Source organism: Artemia franciscana, chromosome 5 (genome assembly GCF_032884065.1).
Source record: "Artemia franciscana chromosome 5, ASM3288406v1, whole genome shotgun sequence".
Lineage (NCBI taxonomy): Eukaryota > Metazoa > Arthropoda > Branchiopoda > Anostraca > Artemiidae > Artemia > Artemia franciscana.
In genome coordinates, this window is record NC_088867.1 from 12,398,339 (window position 1) to 12,420,728 (window position 22,390).

Here is a 22,390-nt window from a genome sequence, read left to right on the forward strand (position 1 = left end):
AAAGGGTGCATGATATTCTAGCATTACCATAAAAAAAAATGAAAAAATAAACATGAACAAGTTTTTTCAACTGAAAGTAAGGAGTAGCATTAAAACTTAAAACGAACAGAGATTATTAGGCATATGAGGGGTTCTAAAAATACCTTAGCATAAAGAGTGAGGTATTTAGGAGGAGATAAATACCTTTTCTTTATGCTAAAGTATTTTTAGTAATTTCAACTATTTATTCTACGGCCTTTGTGATTCAGGGGTCATTCTTAAAGAATTAGGACAAAACTTAAGATTTAGTCTAAGGGCGAGGTATTAACAAGGGGAAAAACCCCCTCATATACATAATAAAAAATATAAGAACATAAAAGTTTGTTACGTAAGTCAATTCTTAAGTTACGTATATTTTTTACTAATAAAAACGTTCGTTAAAAATTAAGTTCTAGTTGCCTTTTTAAGTAACCGAAAAATTGGAAGGCAACTAGGCTTCCTTCCCCACCCCTTATTTCTCAAAATCGTCTGATCAAAACTAAGAGAAAGCCATTTAGCCAAAAAAAGAATTAATATGCAAATTTCATTTTAATAATTTATGTGCGGAGAGCCAAAATAAAAAATGCATTAATTCAAAAACGTTCAGAAATTAAATTAAAAAATCTAGTTTTTTAAATTGAAAGTAAGGAGCGATATTAAAACTTAAAACGAATAGAAATTACTCCGTATATGAAATGGGTTGTCCCCTCCGCAATCCCTCGCTCTTTACGCTAAAGTTTGACTCTTTGCCACAATTCTACTTTTTAAAACAATTAAAAACTTTAGCGTAAAGAGCGAGGGATTGCGGAGGGGAAAACCCATTTCATATACGGAGTAATTTCTGTTCGTTTTTAGTTTTGATATCGCTCCTTACTTTCAGTTTTAAAAACTAGTTTTTTTTATTTAATGCAGTCAAAAATCCAGCTACCCATCATGTGACACTTCACGATATCAAAGACAACGAAGAAATACAGTCAAAAATCCAGCTACCCATCATGTGACGCTTCACGATATCAAAGACAACGAAGAAATATATTATTTAGGACTATTCATGGGAACATCTGGGGAGTGGGGATACATTGTAGAGTAACAACTGAAAAGAGCATAGGATAAGGAATCAAATTGATCAAATTAACAGGTTTTCTTCAAAAGAGCCGCCCAACTGCGATCTTGAAAAAATATAATAAAATCTCAATAAGATAAAAATAATGTCATAATCTATTTTATTTTTTACTTAGGGGAAGCACCCTCCCCCTTCATATACAGAATAATTTCTGTTTGTTTTAAGTTTTAATGTTACTCTTACTTTCAGTTGATTTTTTAAAATTTAATTCGTGACGGTTTTCAAATGCTGCTAGAAAATTCCCATCCCACATTGTAAATTTTCACCTGGATAGTTTCCTCAGAAAATTTCTTTCCCATGAAAAACTTTTCCCGTGGAAAATACACCCCCCCTCCCTGTAAAAATACCACCCTAGAAAATGTCCGAATCTTTCCCAATAACAAATACTAGGCTATTATGAAATCCTTTCTTGGAAGACTATGCGAACCAAAAGAAACAATGAACTGACGAATTCAAATAACCTTTTTTTATTTTTTTTTTCCAAAATACTAAAAGAAAATGTAAAACAAAAGTGACATTTTTTTCATCTGGAAATTATCAGAGAAAAAATTAACCCCAAATTCAGTCAAATTTTGGTGGTTGGTCGTAATTTTTTGGCGAAGCAGGAAAAACGAAACTGATTAAAGAAATACCGTAGTCTGCCTTAACAAATACAGGTTATCCACATAATCATATAGAAGGCACAAAACCATGATTAAAAGCCCTTTTAGGACTTGAACCTTTGGCGTCCTAATTCAAAGTGCAAGCTCTACCGACTAAAATACAAACTATTAATCCAAATTAATCCATTGGAATTTATTGGACCATAATTGCCTATTTACAGCCCTTTTCCCAGGGACTATAGAGTGTCAGGTCATCACCAAAAGTATGGTTACTGGACCTTTCAACTATGCTGAACAAGTTGTTATCTCATAATTCTGATCGGACGACTTTAGTAGAAGGGGGCCTCTGAGGGGAGGGGGGCTAGCTGCCCTTCAATCTTTTTGGTTGCTTAAAAAGTGTAATAGAATACTATAGAAATAGAAACTATAATTTTTGTTCGAATTCCGTTGAGCCACATCTCTTTATGTTGTTCTAGTAACTTGCGTGTCCTGGTTAAAAAAAGAAAAAGAGGACACATCAGTGCTACCCCTGCAGAAAAGTGATTTTCTTTGTTGTTCAGTGTGGGGGGCTTTAATTACCCTATACAAGACTTTTTGACCATATTGATTCCAATGGTGCAACTTGGATCTGATGCCATTTTTGAGGGGTTTCAGTCTCTTTGAAAGTCATCTAAAATTTGTTTTCTCAATAAACTTTTACTTTCAGGAGTAACAGAAGTAATAGTTACTATTCCTATGAATGAGTGTCTCATTACTATTCTATGAATCAATGTCAGATGACAATTTTTTTACATTAGGAAGTTTTTTGTTTTCAAAATGCACTTTTCAGCTTTTGATTACAATGGGCTGGGGTTTGCTCTTTACTAGGTTGCTGCTACTGCTGCAACCACGATAGAAGACACAAAGCTAGAAAAAACGCCCGATACTGATATGCACGATATGATACATGGGATATCAATACGCCGATACCGGTACGCGCGATAGCGATACACCTGATACCAAAAAGCCAAATACCCCACACAGCCCTTCCCTAGGGACTATGGAGGGTCATATCATCATCAAAATTGAATTTTTTGGCCCTTTGAACTGGGTTGAACAAAATGATCATGTCTAAACTTTCATAGGACGACTTTGAAAGGAGGGGGCCTTTTGGGGAAGGGCGCTAATGCCCTCAAATCTTTGTGTTGACTTAAAAAGGACACTAGAAAAGTCAATATCAGTTCAAGTTAGGCATTAAACGTCTCTCTAGGGGTTTCTGGTCATTCCCTAGCCCTGGTAGGAAGAAAAGGAGACATGAGTGCTACCGATACAAAAAAGTGATTTTTCTTGGTGTTTAAGGTGGAGGACTGCAATTATCCTACATGGTTTTCGACCATGATGATTCCAATGGTGTACTTCATTTCAATCTGATGTCATTTTCAAGGGGTCTCAGGCTCTTAAAATCACCATATTTTTTTCACAATAAACTTACTTTTAAGATTAACCGAGACAATAGTTACCATTCCTGATTCGGTGCAATGACAATTTTTTCTCTTTTGGCAGTTTTTTTTTCAAAACGCGTTTTTCAACTTTTGGTTACAATGGACTGTGGTTCACTCTTTACTAGGTTACAGCTACTACTGCAACCATGATTTCATCCTTGTCAAGACTCAGCAGAAATAACATTTGACGATAACCAAATACAACCTGAGAGTCAAGGCCTCAGTTTTAAAATCATATTAAAATCTTTTTTTTGTTAGTAGGCCATTTCTATGTATAGTAGTGTTCCATTATATTCTTATGCATGTCTGTGTATTTAAGCTCTTCTTTTTTAGTGATAAAAGTCGATTACGCACAACCATGTGCAACTGGTCAATTAGCCCCAATGCCCGGGAATTGTAATGAGTACCAACTATGCGTTTATGATAAATGGCTCGCCATGACATGCCCGGAAGGATTACATTGGAATCAGGTAAGACCATTATTTTTTTTTACAGTTTTTTTATTTCCGTAAATATTGCCATCAAGGCTGTACGCAGGATTTTTGTTGGGAAGGGGAGTTCAATTTTTTTTAACACATCATAAATTTGTTTATATGCATTTTTGCATATACGGTATTTCATATATAACGTATACATTGCCCTTTATCAAAATGAGTTCTCTTCTGAAGATCCATATGAGAGCGTGTCAGGGGGCGGGGTCCGTCCTAGACCCCAAAAATGGTAGTTGTAAAACACTTTTAAGCTATAAAACGCATGCCACTCTTCCCTTTAACCTTGATGAAAAGCCTGTGAGTCAATCATAAAATAAGATTATCTGTAAAGATAGAAAGATATTTCGATGGATAGAAAAGGAGAAAGAGAGGGAGAGAGAGAAGATTAGAAGATGAGTTTATATGCATTTTTGCATATACGGTATTTCATATATAACGTATACATTGCCCTTTATCAAAATGAGTTCTCTTCTGAAGATCCATATGAGAGCGTGTCAGGGGGGCGGAGTCCGTTCTAGACCCCAAAATGGTAGTTGTAAAACACTTTTAAGCTATAAAACGCATGCCACTCTTCCCTCCAACCTTGATGAAAAGCCTGTGAGTCAATCATAAAATAAGATTATCTGTAAAGATAGAAAGATATTTCGATGGATAGAAAAGGAGAAAGAGAGGGAGAGAGAGAAGATGAGAGAGAAAACGAGAGGCAGAGAGAAAGAAGAAAAGAATTGCTCCGTAGCTCATCAAAACAATAAAAGATTCTTGAATTTCGTTGTCTATCTGCTAAATCTTTTGGTTTGTTCGAGGGGTCTTCATGTAAATGACAATTATAAAATAATAATGCACAAGGGCTATTTATGTTCATCATGTAAAGTCCCACATTATTGCTAGTTTATACAAGATTCATGTGTTGAAAACCCTGAGACTTGGAAAAAACTCCAAAGACATTAAATAATAAAAAATATATTCACTATGCTTTTTGGAAGTAATGTTTCATGTATATTTACTCTTCTCCATATCCCACGTTCAGGACAGATATTGCAAAGTTTGGGAAAAATCTAAAATAAACAAATGTATAAGGAAAACTAATAGGTTAAATTTGACAATGCTTTTTATTCCTAAGAACTCAAGTATTATAGTTATTACACTTATTATAGTTATTACACTTAATTACAACCAAATTAAAAGACCACTACACTTTCAAAAGAAAGCTAAACCCTCTTAAGTTCATTGGTTCCATATATTTTTAGCTGAATCTGTGCTGATTTTTCACATGTTTTTTTGTCTCTTTTTTTAATATGGCAGCATCTACTCCCAAAATTTTATAACTGCATATGGACAGTTTTTCATGTAAAATTGAATTCTCAATTTTTTTCTGAATTTTTTAAGATGTTAGGTTTCGCAAGTTTCCATTTAACCAGCTTAAACAAATGGATTTTGGTTTTACTATTCTTGGTGCCTTAAAAAAAATGTGTTCTCCAACTTATTTTTGCACAGAAGTATAATTATAATGACTGAAAGCGGTTGTTCAGTGGTATTCAAAACTATTCACCACCCACTAACAGCTCATAAAGGGATCTTAATTATCAGGAGTTCTTAGATAAAAAAAATTTGTGTTTATTATTTCGAAGGACATAGGATTACTTTTAGCGAGTAACGGATTGCAATATCAAGATATTTTTGTTACTAAAATTCCTATATTTTTCTCCCATTATATTAGGAAATAATACTTCAGGAATTCTGAAGGTTGAGGAAGTGAATCAGGCTTTTAGATTCAGAGATTACATTTAATGCCAAACTGCAAAGTTCTTACTCAGGCTCTTAACCCATAAAAATATTATTCTTTGAAGTGAAAGCTGCTATTCTACCCATTCACTTAATAAAATTCTAATTTAGGGTTCTCTAATATGTGACTGGCCGTCAAATGCAAATTGTAAAGCCGAGGAGATTACTGAGCCTACTGTAGCCCCAACTACTCCTCCTTCAACAGAGCCACCAAAACCACCAACAACAGCGGAACCAACTTCAAAGCCAGAAGAGACAACGACATCTGCTGAGACTAAACTGACTAGCACGACACAGATGTCTTCTACAACGATCGCTGGAAGTACTTCGACAATTGTCACAACGACACAACCAATAACAAGTCCGGTTATAGCAACAAAAGCACCCACTTCTGGTACAAGTACTGAGCCACCAAAACCAACAGGAGATGGTAAGCTGTTTATCTTTAAATATGCTTTACTTTAATGTTGCTTTGATGTTCTCATTGAAGTAACTCTAATAGCTTCTTTTTCCTACGTGGATCAGTAGCGACAAATATATTTATTATTATTGGTGGTGGTTCTATCTGTTTTTAGTTTAGTTTTTTTTTCTTTTTATCTTGTGATAAAGGACGCATAGTTTAGATACAGGGAAAATATTCGCGTTGTTTTTATCTTTCATCTCTTTTCTCTCTACTGGCCGCAGTCTCGTTAGATGTTTTTTTTTGTTGAATTTTATCTCTCTTTGTTGTTTGTTATCTTTAAGTATCTTACAAACCTTAATTAGAAATAATACCATTTATGGCTGAATCACGCGGAAAAACTAAAAAAGGCAGTAGACTAATGTATAACATTCACCCTAAGGAAAATTGAGTACCCTTAAGCAAAGAGAATACTGTCGTGTATTTCCGTGTTAAAGAGTGTATTTTAATACCATTAATTTATTTTTATGACGTATTTTTGCACGTCAAGCACAAAAACAGTCATCCAATTAAACTCTCTTCTCCCTGGTTTAGTTATAAATATGTTAGGCATTTTGAGTGATGACAGAATTACAGGAGAATCTGTGTACATAAATACATATGTAATACATAAATACATATATTAAAAGCTTTGTATTACCAATCGTCATCAGCTGGATAATGAATTTTATACGGTATTTGTTTCTATTAGCTTATCATCAACAAAATTGGCAATTTCCAGTTACTCTTTAAATATACATAGCTCTTTTTTTTTTTAACGACGCTGTACAAAAAGTAAACACACACAAAAAAAATACACATTTTAACTGACGAGAAAATCCGTATTGCTAACAATTTTTTAGATCCTAAAAGTGTGTTATTGAAAACACTAGTTGAAAATATATTGAAATAATTAGTAGAGAAAGCACCTATTGATAAACCGAATAAAAGATATACATTGCAACTGACGAGAAAATCCGTAAAATGAAGCTGCTAGGAATTTTTTAAGATCAAGTAAAAACATATAAAATAGTTAATAATGAAAATACTTACCTAAAACCGTATAAAAAACATGGACAATAGAATAGACTAAAAAATAACTAAAATTAAACTATATACGAATTTTAAGATGGAAAATGATTAGCAATATTGATAACAACTACTAAAAACATATCAAAACACCTAATGATAAAAATCCACGATGAAAATCCAGTGAAGTTATGTACATTGGAATTCATGAAAAAACTAGTAAAATTAAGGGACATATGAATTTTATATTTATTAGGTTATATAGTAGTGGATAATTTGAACTAACCAAAAAAGAAAATTTCGTTTATTCAATAGATTAGTTTTCAAATTATTTTTCAGTTTGTAACATAATACAGAGCGAAGTTAAATATTTGTTTCGGTTGATGGGTAAATGAATTTCAGCTACCGAATGAAAGTAAAATTGTCTTCTTACATTAACATATTAAGACCGTAGGACTATAGACAACGTACAGAAAATTTTCTCAAGAATCATAAACCTTGAGACATAAAACGTTGCTTGTACCGCACTGAAAAAAGAGCATTGCAAAATTTACCATTATATCTTTTAATTTACTCTTAAACAGATATTGTGCCTCTTACCTTTTTTTCTATTTGACAGTGTATTACAAAATACCCACAATATTTTTTTGTCATACAAATCGTTCAAGATTGCATACCTTAGTTTAGGTTGAGGAAAGTCATCAATTTCCATCCAAGGTCATAAGCCAAAAAAGTTTGCAAAATGTTACAAATAGTTTCAATCCTTATAATATTCGTACACACAGGAAACATATTTTCATCTTTTCGATGTTTTTCTAGCCATCATAATTATTTGCTTTCTTACTATTGATTGCAACGTTGGGAGAGGGAGGGGGGGGTTTAAAAAACTAAAGTAGGCGAGGCATATGGACCAGTCAAAGGTCAGATAGGGGATTTCCAATACGCAGAAAATGGATGCACTTTTAGACCATAAGCTTTTAGGTTTTACTGTTAAGAATATTTATTATAACATGGCATAGCTTATAATCTGAATATTCTTAGTTAAATTCATATTCGTTTCGCGAAATAAACAGATAAGATATGCAACAATGGTTGAGTCTTGAAACAAACTTCAAAGCACCTACCTCCAAGGACTTGTCGACTAAAACTATTTTTGTTGCTGCTTCTAAGCTCTAATTCTCTGTATAAACGATGAGATCGTCTCCAACATTAGGTCTATGCACATCAGATAAGAAATCCAATATATTGATAAAAATATGAGGTGGGGGAGAGTCAGTAATTGACCTGCACATGTATAAGATAACCTCTCTTTTTGCTAACACAAGGCACGTAAAAATCAGAAGTCAAGACAGCATCAGGGTCCTAAATTCTCATGTTGACTTTGGTTATACACATAAAGGAAACTTTGATACACCTTAGAAAAAGCTGTGTGGTAGCCAATGAAAAGCCATTTTGCTCAATGAAAAGAAAAAGGGCTCTAATGAAATTGAGTAACTAATCAGATTGAAATTTTCAGACTCAATGAAGGTAATTTGCTACTTTACAAATTGGGCATGGTATCGACCAGGTGCTGGAAAATACACTCCTGACAACATTGACGCATCCCTGTGTACTCACATGGTGTATGGTTTCGCAACCCTGGATTCTACAAAGCTAATCATGAAACCATATGATACATGGGCTGATCTAGATAACAGTGAGTAGTAACATTAATAGGCCTACTTAAATTGTAGCACGTTTCTGAACCACGATTTTATCATATCTACCAACGCGAAAGCGAAAAAAAGTCAATGGTCCTTGTTAATCGCATATTTTTAAGTCAAACTGGCGCTGGAGAAGTAAATAACTTAAATTTTTTGAGCAGTTTGCATCCTCAAGGGTAGTATTAATGTATTTTCATAAGCATTTTCAATTAATTTTTTTTTATTTATCTTGAGTCTTTTAAATTTATATTAACCATTTATTAAACTTACAAACAGGGAAAGTAATTACTTTTCCAAACTTCTGGTCTCACTTAGTGTAAGAAATCAACCAGTAGCTTATACTAAAATTTGTCAGTAAAAAAAAAATCCATGCTTAAAACTTGAGCATAACATAACTCACCAGAATTATACCCGAACAACGTTTGTAGTCATGCTCGACGTCAAAAGGTAAAAAAATGTTATAAAATCTCTCCTATGAATACTTATTTGTCCCCAAATAGTAGCTACTAGAATTATACCTTTTCATCTTAAGCTAGATTCATCTTACTTGGGTATGCCCCATCCCAAAATGCCACGCATTCACAATTTCACTAGTATTACTGTTATTGCATGCTTGTAATCTCCTCACCTGAAGTAGTTCTCCCCCTCCCCCCTGTTCTGCCACAAATGTTGCATTTGAAGTTGAAAAATTCAACTCGGAAAATTTCAAGTGGGGTACATAATTTACTGATATATCTTATTACTTTACTGATATATTTTCAAGATTCGTATGTAACCTGCACTCAAGAAAACTAGAAATAATTTCTAATAATTTTCCAGCTAAATGGCTGGTAAAGAATAATCCTTCTATTTTTGTTTTCACCAGTGTTTGTTTTACGGTACAAATTGACTTGGCATCAGAACATTGATCGGCATCAAAACAATTTAGTTTCATTTATGCACAACGTAATTTGCTTATTACTTCCATATAATATAATTCTTTTTATATAATTTTATTTCCACATAATATAATATAGGCAATAATTGCTATTTTATCAACTGTCTGGAAAACGTAATTGAACTGTACGAAAGTATAAGAAAGAATTATCCAACGACTTTGAGTGATTCCCTTTAGCGAACTGCTAAAAATTGAGCTTGTATAGGGGTATAATTTAGCCAACACGACTTGTCAAAATCAACTGAAAAAGAAAAACCGTTAACAATAACCCTAAACAAGGCAGTTTCTAAAATATGCAATCTTCTATTTTGAATATTTAGTAATGAATAATTCAAAATATAGTTTAAAAACTCTTTAAATTACAGAATTCTACCAAAAAGTTGTTGCCCTCAAAGAAAAAGGTGTCAAGGTTGTAATAGCCCTCGGCGGATGGAACGATTCAGCAGGAAACAAATACAGTCGCCTAGTAAATAGCCCAGAGGCCAGGAAGAACTTCATAGATAACGCAATTGTGTTTATAGAAAAATATGGCTTCGAAGGAATAGATTTGGATTGGGAATACCCTGTGTGCTGGCAGGTAAACTGCATTCTTTTTTACATATTTATACACTTTAATTTTTGGTAGATTTTATCATTTTATTTTTTTGTTCTTTTCTATCAGTTCTAAGGTTTAATTTATTCTTGTTTTCTCTTGTCCTTTTTATAAAAAGAATGGAACAATAATTAGTGGCTAATAGCTTAAGATTGGCTGATAGTCTTACTGCCTTCTTTATTTACGTTGATTTTTAAATTTATTATTAGAAATTTTGTGGCATTCAATATATAAAGCTTCGTGCAGTAGACAAATTTGAGCCCAGCTGTTTAAGGCGATGGTTGCACCAAGAGTGTTAGCACTTTCTCAATTTTTGACTCTTCTGTCAGATAATTATAGCGACAAGCATTATTGCTTACCATTTGATGTATTAATAAATAAATAAATAAAAAGAATCATTCAACGTTTCTTACTTTTTCCAATTTTTCAAATTTCTCCTGTAAATGCCTCCCTGGAAGTGAAACAGAGTTATTAGTAACCACTACAGCATGCACAAAAGATTCGTGTGAAAGCGTTGGACAGGAAAGATTAGAGAAGTTCAGTAGGAGTTTAGCAGGAAATAAATTGTGGGATGCTTTCCGACATTGCTGTCCATTTGTTGTTTTTTAGTTTTTTTAATATATTTTACTCCACTTGTGACGATATGTCCTTTTGTGAGAGATTGAGGGCATTCATTTACATGTATACTAATCTCTTTTTTCTCAGAAAGGGATTTTTCACCCATTCTCCATTTTAATCTTCTTCGTACTTATTATTTTTTGGGGACAAAGAACAAATTAAAGCACAAAAAAGTAAGATGGGTCTTCTGCAGTTCATAATGTTGGAAATAATGTGCTGCAGCGCCTTTACCTATTGTACTGATGCAAAAAATGCTTTATTTTTATGTAGACTAGTCATGTTATAGTTCTTAATCCCTAATTTGGATCCAAAGAATAAGTTAGATATTACCTATATGACGTTTTTCTTGTGCCTCAAGATGATTGCCCCTCCCCCCTTCCTAATAAAAGCCCTGGATACAAGCCTAATTTGCAATAAAATTTATATTTTTCCCCTTTATTTTTCAAACGAGAATCCATACATTAAGTATTTTTAAAGCCTAATATTGTAGTTTTTTACCGAATGGGCATAAACCTGTTTTACGATTTCTTATATATTTCTTTCCTCTACTTTAAGAAGATACAGTTTTTCCTTATCACTAATTCTCATTGAATTCTAGGTTGACTGCAGTAAAGGACCTTCTTCTGACAAAGAAGGATTTGCTCTCTGGGTTAAGGAGATCAGTGAGGCTTTTAAGCCGAGGGGATGGACAGTTTCTGCTGCAGTGTCACCGTCAAAAACAGTTGTTGATGCTGGTTATGATGTATCAACTATTAATCAATATTTAGACTGGATTGGAGTTATGACATATGACTACTATGGAAACTGGGATAAGAAAACTGGTCATGTGTCTCCACTCTATCATTTCCCCGAGAGCGACTTCGATTATTTTAATACGGTAAGAAACTATGAAAATTGGAAGTCGTATTTTGTGTCTGATTTGTCGGGAATCACGTTTTAGGCCAGACATTCCAGTTTTCCCTGGGAGGTGGTTCCTCTAGACCAGCCTTGTATGTGTGTGTGTGATATGAGAGGGGGGGGGGGGGTCCCAAGTAGAACATTGGTATATCTACAATTATGAAATGGTGGTAATTAGTAAAAATTTGTACCATAATTATATTTTCCCCATAAATATGGGTCTTTGTTTATTTGATGTAATAAAAAAAAAATCTCGTTCTGTGTTTTGAAACTCTATTTTTTAAGGAGGATCCTTCTGATCAGCCTAGTTTTTGTGGGAGGAAGTATGTGGAAGGGGGATTCCAAGTGGTTCGTAAATCTACATATACTGCTACTACTACTACTTCTAATAGCTCACTGCAGCACCAAGCCGCCTTAGGCCAGCACAGCTACGAACGCTTCTTCTCCAACCTGATCTATTCAAGGCCTCCCTCTTTACACCCTCCCAGGAAGTTCCCATTTCCTTTAAATCGTACAAAATAGTTGTAAATTGTTCGTATGTGAATATATTTTATTTTCTAACTACATACCTAGACCCAAGTTCTGATAAATGAGAAAAAGGGCAAAATGAATCCATGATGTAATTTTTACTCCTTGAATAAATGTATGCAATATATAAAAATGGTAAAAAATAGATACTAGCTACACGGAAAATTATCGCAAAATGTGTGATATTGGAGAGAATCCCGAAACACTTCGTTGCTATACCTAGTCCAAAAGACGTATCTGCGTATCCTTCTTTTTTTGAATTTACACAAGATTACTAAATCCATAATAATAAAAACATTCTGAAAAAAATATTACACTTGTAAGGGCAAAAATTCTTACTTAAGAAATTTGAGAAATAGTGTAATTATTTACCCTTTCCTTTAGTTTTGACATTTTTCTTCTAGATTTTCTTCGCTAGATGCTATCTAGATTTACTTTTGTCAGTTCCACACAGCGTTTGATTTAAACTTAATTTGATGGTCTTTTTTTAACGGACGTTTTAAACTTTATTACTTTTGTCGTTCATACACTATTGTATGCATCACAGGTATGTCCAGAGGAATTTCTTAGATGAGTGAAAAGGATCTTTCCTCTGGCATGTCCTTACTTGGGACTTGGTTTTAATAGGAAAGGAAGGGTATTAAAGAAATCTGTGCTGGCTTAGACACTTCGTGTTTTTTACGGCTTGAAAGTCGTCGTAAATGTTTTTAAAAAGGTATGATTTTCAGTTTATATGAAGGTAAAGAAAAGTCTGTGCCATAAATAAAACGTGATTTTGGAATAATTTTCTGCGTCAAAATCTGCAAAATGAAAATTGGATTCTTCACCTAAAGCATTCTTATACTTTTGGAATCAATTTTAATCTTCTAAAAGGAAAAGAAAAAGTGCATGGCAAAACCCCGAGGTTTTGCATTTCACTTTGATCTTAAACTATGAACAAAAAGAAAAAAAACAAGTCTGAATCTCAGTAACTCCTAAAATCTGCAAAATTGTAAGTCTATCGCAGCCTTGTGATAATCTGGATACGGAAGGAAAGCTCACCAAATTTATCTAGAGGTTCCATACCGTTTAGTTATATTTTCGAGTTTCGCATTTCTGCGCGGCTTAACGGGTTTTATCATTATTTGTTTATTTTAGGATGTATGTAGTTCATATGTTAGGAAAGTGTCGGATTAATAGATATAAGTGGAAAAATTGTCTGACTTAAACTTGTCATTAGTTGTTTTACCAAAAGATGATAATCTTGTCCCTTCATCAAGCTGCCTCTTGTCTTAGAGGAAAAATTGCTAATTACTTCCATAATACTGATCGATATGGATGTTTTACCGACTCCAAAAAGCAGCTAATATCCACCTCATTGAGCATTCACCGTCAAAATAAAGTAGTTGTTTTAAGCTTTGTAGAAAAAATATCTAAATTTATTGTATTTTTTAGAACTACACTATCAATTATTGGCTATCCAAAGGAGCAACAAGGGACAAGCTGACAGCAGGTGTCCCCCTCTACGGACAAGCTTTGAGTTTAAGGGACAAAAACAAAAATGGCTTAAATGCACCAGCTACAAATCCTGGACAGGCCGGTGAATTTACTCGTCAAGCTGGATTTTTGGCCTATTATGAGGTAAATGAATCATTTAATACTTTTAATTGTTCAAGTAAAAGAAAAAGACATAACAATTGATAAAAAACAAAACAACAAAACTGCATGCAAAAATAAAAAATTTGTAAAAGAACTTAACGGCTGCCTTCACCATATTCAGCATGGGTTGTGATGAATAATTTTTTTTTGACTTTTATATTTATGTCAACGCATTTGAAGTGTTTTAATTAACCTCAGCTATTCATTCAGAAATTGCTCCCACCCTGACGAAGTTTTCTGGAAGTGTCCATGATATCATCCATTTTTATTTTGTATTTTTCCAGCATTTTTTGTATACAAATAGAGGTAGTGGATAAATGGTTCCGTAACAAATTTAAAAATCCATTTCTTATCTACTATAAAATTATTAACTTCTTAGATACATTAAATATTCTGTGCTCGTGTTAGAAATGAATTTTTAAGGATCGTATATTCTTTTTGCTATAATTCCTTAAATTACCCTTTTTTCATAAACAGAGTAGTTTCATTAATATATATTCCAGGACGAAAATTTAATTATTTTTATATAATTAAAAATTATGTGGTTCCGCACTGTTATTATTGTAACAGTTTTAAAATGCAAAAAAACTATTTTATTATTGAAATAAAAAACCACAAAAAGAGAAGGAACAAAGAATGAAAGAAAATATAAGAAGACTAAGTTACTATTATACAAAAATCTACCCTGTACCGTTATGAAGAATATACTTTAACCTTGTTAACCATATTGCCTTCTTTTGTAGATATGTCACCGTGTCAACATAAAGGGAGGATGGACTGTAGTCAGTGATCCAGAACACAGATGGGGCTCCTATGCATACAGAGGCAATCAATGGGTATCGTTTGATGATTCTTCAATGATTGAAAGGAAAGGAAGACTATTCAAAGAGTGGGGACTTGCTGGAGTTATTGTATGGGCTCCAGATCTTGATGACTTTAGAAACAGATGTGGCTGTGAGCCACATCCTCTGCTAAGAGCCTTGAATAGAGGAGTTGGAAGACTTGAGGGAGCTGGACCTGATTGCTCCTTACAAAGTAGGTTTTGCTTTGTGGTGTGTTTACAAACTGTTTACCGTTTAAGAGTGTTTGCATAAATCAATCAAAAAGATAGAGAGTCTGAGTGAAAGGCGGCTTTTGTTTCCATAGAAATGTATATTGAACCCTGATAAAGTTTCTTTTGACGGGAAAAAAATTATGCACTTCCTGTACATTTTTGGCATTCTAAAAATTGTTAAGTTGCTAGTCTGTACATTGGTTGACTCGACTTATTGCTTAGACTCAAGATTTTGACAACTTTATAAGCCTTATCCTCTACTAAGAACCTTGGGTAGGAGTGTTAACTAGTCCTGAATATTCCTTACAAAGTTCCCACATTACTACTACTACAATTGGAAACTCTGCAGCACTAAGCCACCTGAGGTCGACACAGTAAAGTACACTTCTCCTCCACCCCAATCTATTCAAAGCCTCCCTCTTTGTAATCTCCCAGGGAAGTTCCCATTTCTCTTAAATCTTCCCTTACGACATTCTTCCATCACAACTGGGGACGACTCGCTTTTTGTTTGGCACTAAACACTTTGGTGAAAAGGACAATCTTTGGCAATATGTCATCTTTTATCCACAGAAGGTGCCCTAGCCATCTAAACCTTTCTCTCATTATAGGCCTAGAAAGTGAGACTGAACCATACTTTTTGCATAGCCAACTCTTTGAGTTACGACCAGTCAAGCGGGTACCCAAAACAATCCGTAGACAATTTTTCTGGAAAAACTTCTTATCAGTGGTGAAGAAAGTTTTTCTTCTCATTGGTGAGTTTAGCTTTTGTCTTGGAGCAATCTTAAAAAATTATTTTAACGTGTTTGATTAAATTTTATATATACAAAATTCAATTAAAAAATCATAAAATCTACGAAGACATGAATGTAAGGCAAATCTGGAAAACATGTAGCAAATCTTCCTCCTTTTTTGCAGCACCCAACTTTCAAAATTCTTCACTTTTTAACTACAATAAATAAGAATTCTTAAGACTTTAAGCAATACTACTACTACTAACAACTCACCACAACACCAAGCCACTTGAAGCCAGCACAGCTACGCACGCTCCTCCTCCATCCCAATCTATTTAAAGCCTCCCTCTTTACATCCTCCCAGGAAGTTCACATATCCCTTAAATCTTTCTTTATGACATCCTCCCACCCCAGCCGTGGACAACCTACGCTCTGTTTAGCCATTGATTGTTGGCCAAAAGGTTAATCTTCGGCAATCTGTCATCATTCATCCTTAGAACGTGCCCAAGCCGTTTCAGCCTTTCTCTCATTATAGCCCTAAGATGCGGGATAGAATCGCATTTTTCGCACAGCCTACTGTTTGAAATACCGTCAGTGTGCCGGGTACCCAGAACAACCCATAGATAATTTCCCTGGAGAACATCTAGCAAATATTCATCCGCTTTTTGAACTGCCCATTCTTCAGAACCGTACTTGACCACTCATCACTGTTGCTTTCAATATTCTAATCTTGGTTTGCAGACTTATCTTTCTATTCTTCCAAAATTTTTCCAACTGTGAATAAAAAAAACTCTGACCCTTGGCTATTCTACTTTTTACATATTCGGGGCTCCCACCGTCCTTACTAATGATACTACCAAGGTAAATCCACCTGATCAATCTTTTCATCACCCAACGTAATGTTTTCATTTTCACTTATTCCTAGCCTTAGCGACTTAGTCTTTTTAACATTAGTTTTTAAACCTATTCCAACACCCTGAATTTGCAAAACCTCTAAGAAAGTTCATTCATTTTGCTCATACTTTCATCTAGGATTCTTAAATCATCAGCATAATCTAAGTCCATGAAAGTATTTCCTCCCCATTTGATTCCGTGTTCCCCCATTGCCTTTCCTGTGTTTTTTATGACAAAGTCCATCAAAATAATCCATATAAAGGGGGATAGAACACGACCTTGCTTAACTCCTGATTTAATATGAAACCAGCTGTAACCTTATTTTCTAACTTAACCACAGCAGTGTTATTCTCTTACATAGCCCTAATCGCGTTAATGTGTTTGTCTGGTATACCTTGCAAGGATAAAATCTTCGCTAAGGCTCTTCTATCAACAAGACTGAACGCTTGCTCATAATCTATAAGACTGAGGACCAAAAGTGCTTGATAACTCAGGCATTTCTTAATTATTAACCTAAGAGTGAGAATTTGGTCGACACATCCTCTACACTTTCTAAATCCGCACCTTTCTTATATTGTGGTTTAATTAGGGTTTTCCTAACATCGCTAGGTAGCCTACTTCCCCTTTTTCAAAAAACATATTCATAATATTCAGTAACTTAATTCTAACCTCAGAGCCACCATATTGAAGGAACTTATTTACCACAGTATCAGAACCTGCCGCCTTTTTATTTTTTAATCCTCTTAGAACTGTCGCCAATTCTTCAAGTTTCAGGTTAATACAACCAGTTGCTCTCAAGATATTGCTAAGGCGTCTTAATGGAAACCATAGACACAATGCCTTTTGATTTAGTTTTAAAGCAACATTTAGTTTTAAAGCATAATGGGCAATTTACATAGCTGTGGGGGGGGGGGGGGTTAACATACCCAGTATCCCTGAAGACACTGCCACTTGACCATTCTACTATGCTGAACAAAATGCGAGTCTCAAAACGGATGGGTTTGAGTGGATGTTTTTGGAAAACGAATGGGATTCGGAGGAGGACTACTTGCCCTCCACTCACTTTTGACTCTAAAAAATGACACTAGAATTTCCGATCGAATTGGCTTCTTTAGAACTTTCAAAGATGTTTCTAGCTATTATAAACTGGAGCTGCCTATTGTGGTATTACTTCTGGTATTACTAGCGCTGTCTATATGGTATTACTTATGTTCCCTTTTGGAAACCCTGCGTGGGTGTAGTTTCTTCGTTTAATTGAAAATCTCCACAAGCGTTCCCTAAAGGTTTCATCTTAATACCTTTGGCTTCATTGTTGCTATAACTATAGTAGTAGTATTAGCAGTATATACATTGTGCCTTCTGGCTAGTTCAAAATCCACCACAAATTACCCTTATGAGTTCAATTTAATAATGTGAGCCGTTCTTACAATATTGTTTTTTTTATCGTTTCAATCTTTTTAAAAACTACATGCTTATAGTTTATTTGGTTTAGTTCAACATCCACCTAAGTATTTCTTAAAAGCTTCACCGTAATACCCTTGGATCGTGTAGTAGCAATAGTCGTAATAGCATTAGTAGTATTATGGGCATAGCATCTTTGGTTTCTTCAACGTCCCTTTCAACACAGGCTAAAAGTTTCAGCTTAATACGATCAACCATTTCTGAAACATTTCTAATTCGTCCTCTTAATAACCTGTGTGAGCATAGTTTATCTCGATTTAGTTTCATACAGTTTCAATATATTCCTAATTTTTGGGCTTAATACACTTATCTTTAGCAGTAGCAGTAGTTGTACCGGAAGTAATAGTAGCAGCAGTAGAATTAATAACAGTTGCCTTAACTTTAGTGGTAGTAGTTGTAGTAGAAATAGAAGCACTAGTATTAGGATGTAAATATTGTCTTTTGGTTAGTTCAACCTCCCTTACAAAAAGCCCTGTTAGTTTCAACTTCACACACATAATTATTCGTAAGATATTGCTGATATGTCCTTTTGAGAATCTGCATAGAGACAGCGTGTTGTGATTCAGTTCATCTTCTCCCCCTCGAAATTCTCTGAAAATTTCTCCTTCATATCCTTAGGCATAGCGTAATAGTAGTCACATTAGTAGTATTGGTAGTGCTAGTAGTAGTATCAATAGTAATAGCACTAGTACTAGCAGCAGCAGTTGTATTAATGTATTGCCTTTTCGTCAGTTGAATATCCCTCTCATAAAGTCCTGGAAGTTTCAATTTAAAAAAATTAGCCATTGCTATAACATTGCTGATATGTCCTTTTGATAACTCGTATATTCATATACTTCTTGAAATTTTCATCCAAATACTCTTGATCTTACAAGCAGTTGCAATAGTAGCAGTGACTTAAGTAGAAGAAGTTGTAGTAGTAAATGTAACAATGGTAGTAGTATTATTAATAACTTGTGTATATTGCCATTTGGTCAAACAATCTGCCCCTTTAAGCATTCTCTGAAAGTTTCTACTTATTAACTAATTCTAATCAAAAGCAATAGGTGCATGCACATATTGTCTTTTGATTTAGTCTAGATTCTGCCAATATATTGTTAGTGAATAGTGTGCTAGTATCAGCAGTAGTGGTAGTGGTGGTAATTGTGGTAGTATCATTAATGTGTAACTATTGCCTTTCCAGTCAATTCCTGTCGTTTCCTGACAGTTCCAAATTAATATACTAAGTCATTCCTGGGTTAAGTCCTTCTGACAACCCGTATAGAAATAACGTGTTTAGATTTAGTGCCCTTCGTCTTTTTGGATGGTAAAGGTCAAAGCTGCATAACTTTTTCAATAATTTATGTAATATGCAAACGAATTGCATAACTTTAAGCCCTTGCCCTGAGGACTGTGGAAAAATTGACATCCCCAGAGACATAATTACTGGACCTTTCTACAATGCTGAATGAAAAAAATGCTCTCTTAAAAATTTTGATTGTATGTGTTTCGGAGAATAATAGGCAAGAGGGGGAGGGGGTGGTTGTTTGTCCTGTATTCACTTTTGACTCTTAAAAACGACACTAGAATTTCCAACTTCAAATCAAAGGAAGTCCATCCTAAGTTTATACGACCATCCGTTCCATAAAAATCTTATATGCCCCGGGGTATAACTTAAAAGCCTTCCAACTGAGATCTGGGGGGTAGTCGCCATCCTGGAGGCATTGCTACATGTTCTTTAGATTACGGTGAACAAAATAAATACATCACATTTTTGATTGTCTGCATTTGGTGAAAAGAGGATGATGGGGGCAGGGGGGGTTGTAGTTACCCTCCATCACTTTTGACTGTTATAAGGGAACTAGAACTTCGCATTTACAATCAGATGAGCCTCCTCTAAAGCCTATAAAACCACTCCTTCCATAAGAACCTTATATACCCCTAGAAAATAACTTACAGCCCTTATCTCCAGACTTTGGGGGGTTGTGTCAACCCCAAAGGCCTTTTTATGTAATCTTTGAACTATTTTTTGAATAGAATGGCTATGATATCTCAAAATTTCTATGGGATGTATTTGGGAAAAGAGGACAGGGGGGAGGGCTAGATGCCTTTCCATCGCTTGAACTCTTAAAAATGGCACTAGAACTTCAGATTTTCAATTCAGTGAGCCACCTCCGAAGTTTATACGCCCATCCCTTGCGTGAAATCCCTATATACCCTTAGAGCATAGCTTACAACCCTTGTCCTGAGGGCTGTGGGGGCCGAGGTTTGCATTTTTAAAGACATACTTACTTACCTTTCAACTACGCTTAACAAAATGGCTATCTCAAAATTTTGATTGGTTTGTGGAAAAAATGGGAGTTGGAGAAGGGGGGGCAGCTTATTGCCTTCCAACCGCTTCTGACTATTGAAATCAGCATTAGATCTTTCAATTTTCAATCGGATGCTCCTTTTGAAGTGTTTATGACTACTTTTTCTATACGAAGTGCCCTGGTTTGAAAAAAAAACACTTGTGCCCATGTCACTCTTAATTTAGGATACTTAGAAAGCGCTATTGCGCGATCTATGATAAGACAATACAGATATAAATCAAGTCCTTTTCCAAATACAGGGGCTTAAACTCCTGTGGGGAAGCTGACCTCTTCTGATTTCTTGCGCCTTCCTTCACTCCAAACTGAACATCACCCGGAGATTTTGTTTGCCTTCGCCAATCGTTTGAAACGTACACAATTTTACGTTCATATTTTAGATTACGACTATAAAATTTCTTATGATATCTACTTTGTTATCCTTGCAACAAAAATCATCCAACTGTCAATTTGGCCTAAATCTACACTCTTTTGAATTTCTGCTAGCGCACCCAACTTAAGACTGTTTATTGGGAAAGAACTTTGCCCCCTCCAAGATTTTATTTGAATTTACACCGGTATCTGATTATAAATGATTTTCTGTCACAAAAACTTCAAAAGTAAGCTAAAAAACATGTCTCTTAGTCGAAATTATAAAAATTATGTCTCTTATTCAAAAGCAGTCACATATATGACAATATTGACATATTGTCATATATGTCAATGTGACTTTGTCATATTGACATGCGACTAAGTCATATGTCAATATGACATTTAACTTTGAAATTATCAGGATAACTAAAGGTAACTAATTCGTGCTTGAATTTAGAATGTTCCAAATCCTCACCTGTATCATCCTCGTTCCTAGATTAGGCACGTACAAAGATTTTCTTTTGAGGGAACAATAATAACGAATATAATTTGGATCAGAAGAATCCAGAAGTTTGGAAAATTTTAGGAATCTCTTAGAAGGAGATATGGGAAAGAGGCAAGGATGAAGATGGTCCTGTGATTTCGATTGTGTACATCCTAGTGCTACATCATATTAGTTTCCCTTAATTTTGTATCTATTAGAGTTTTCAATATTTTTCAGCAAAAGAAGTACAAACAGTAGAGCCCACCCCAGGAAGTGGTGGCGAAACAGGAACAGGTGCTGGTGGTAATGTTGGAGGAAGCTCATCAGGAGCTTGTGAGGATGGTACCACGGTAAGAGACCCAAACAACTGTGGTAAATACAAGCTTTGTAACCATGGAACGTATATTGAGCAGTATTGCCCGAATGGACTTTTCTGGAACGAGGTACGAAACTGCAAACTTTTCTGTTCTTTTTTAAATTGGTTTTTGGGGTGACGAGAGTATAAAAAAGAAAATTCTTGACTATTTGCGCTTCAAAGTTCCTATCTATCTATTGAAGGAGGGCTTAGCAATGGTCCAGGTAATATGGAGGCCATTAGATGAGAACAAAGCCTAAATTAACTGCTACTGAAAGCGAAAAATCCAATTTTGGTTTCGCGTGGAGGATGAATTGCTAATTTAAAGTAGAATTGGAGTCTCCTGCCTTCATGCAAATCTCAGCATGTTAATATTTCTTTACTTCATGTGAATGCACCTGAATGCTAAAGAATACATGTGCATCTTTCAGAAGTTAATACAACCTAGTCAAGAGTGGAAATTTTTCAAAGCCTTATGCTCAACACACTTGATTGACACTGAGTCTTACGCTTTCTTTGGGGAATCTAAAAAAAAAGGATTAAAGCAAAAAAAGAAAAATGTCATTAAGCACTAAATATCGTTTCAGAAGCCACTCTGACTGAGTCAATTCTAAAATGAGCTTAAGAACACTTTTTCCACTAAAGCACTAGGTTAACAACGAAAATTCTAATTGATTCTATGAATTGATTGGTTCTAATAAAATAATCTTTAAATTGATAGATAAAATTGATTCTAATAATCTAATTGATTCGAATAAAATTCTAATATTCCTAATCTTGGTTTTGAAAGATTAGTCGGTATGACGTCTGGATAGTTGACCTATTCTAATAAGA

General features: G+C 34.6%; 1 protein-coding gene across 1 annotated transcript in view; it reads left to right on the forward strand.

Moving 5' to 3' along the window:
• Nucleotides 1-22,390, forward strand: part of LOC136027672 (probable chitinase 10) — a 231,098-nt gene that overhangs the window by 92,184 nt on the left and 116,524 nt on the right. The window contains 8 exon segments of the mRNA XM_065705119.1: nucleotides 3,558-3,694; nucleotides 5,609-5,927; nucleotides 8,482-8,661; nucleotides 9,971-10,182; nucleotides 11,414-11,692; nucleotides 13,675-13,860; nucleotides 14,622-14,913; nucleotides 21,439-21,691. Coding sequence (XP_065561191.1) covers nucleotides 3,558-3,694; nucleotides 5,609-5,927; nucleotides 8,482-8,661; nucleotides 9,971-10,182; nucleotides 11,414-11,692; nucleotides 13,675-13,860; nucleotides 14,622-14,913; nucleotides 21,439-21,691 — 1,858 coding nt within the window.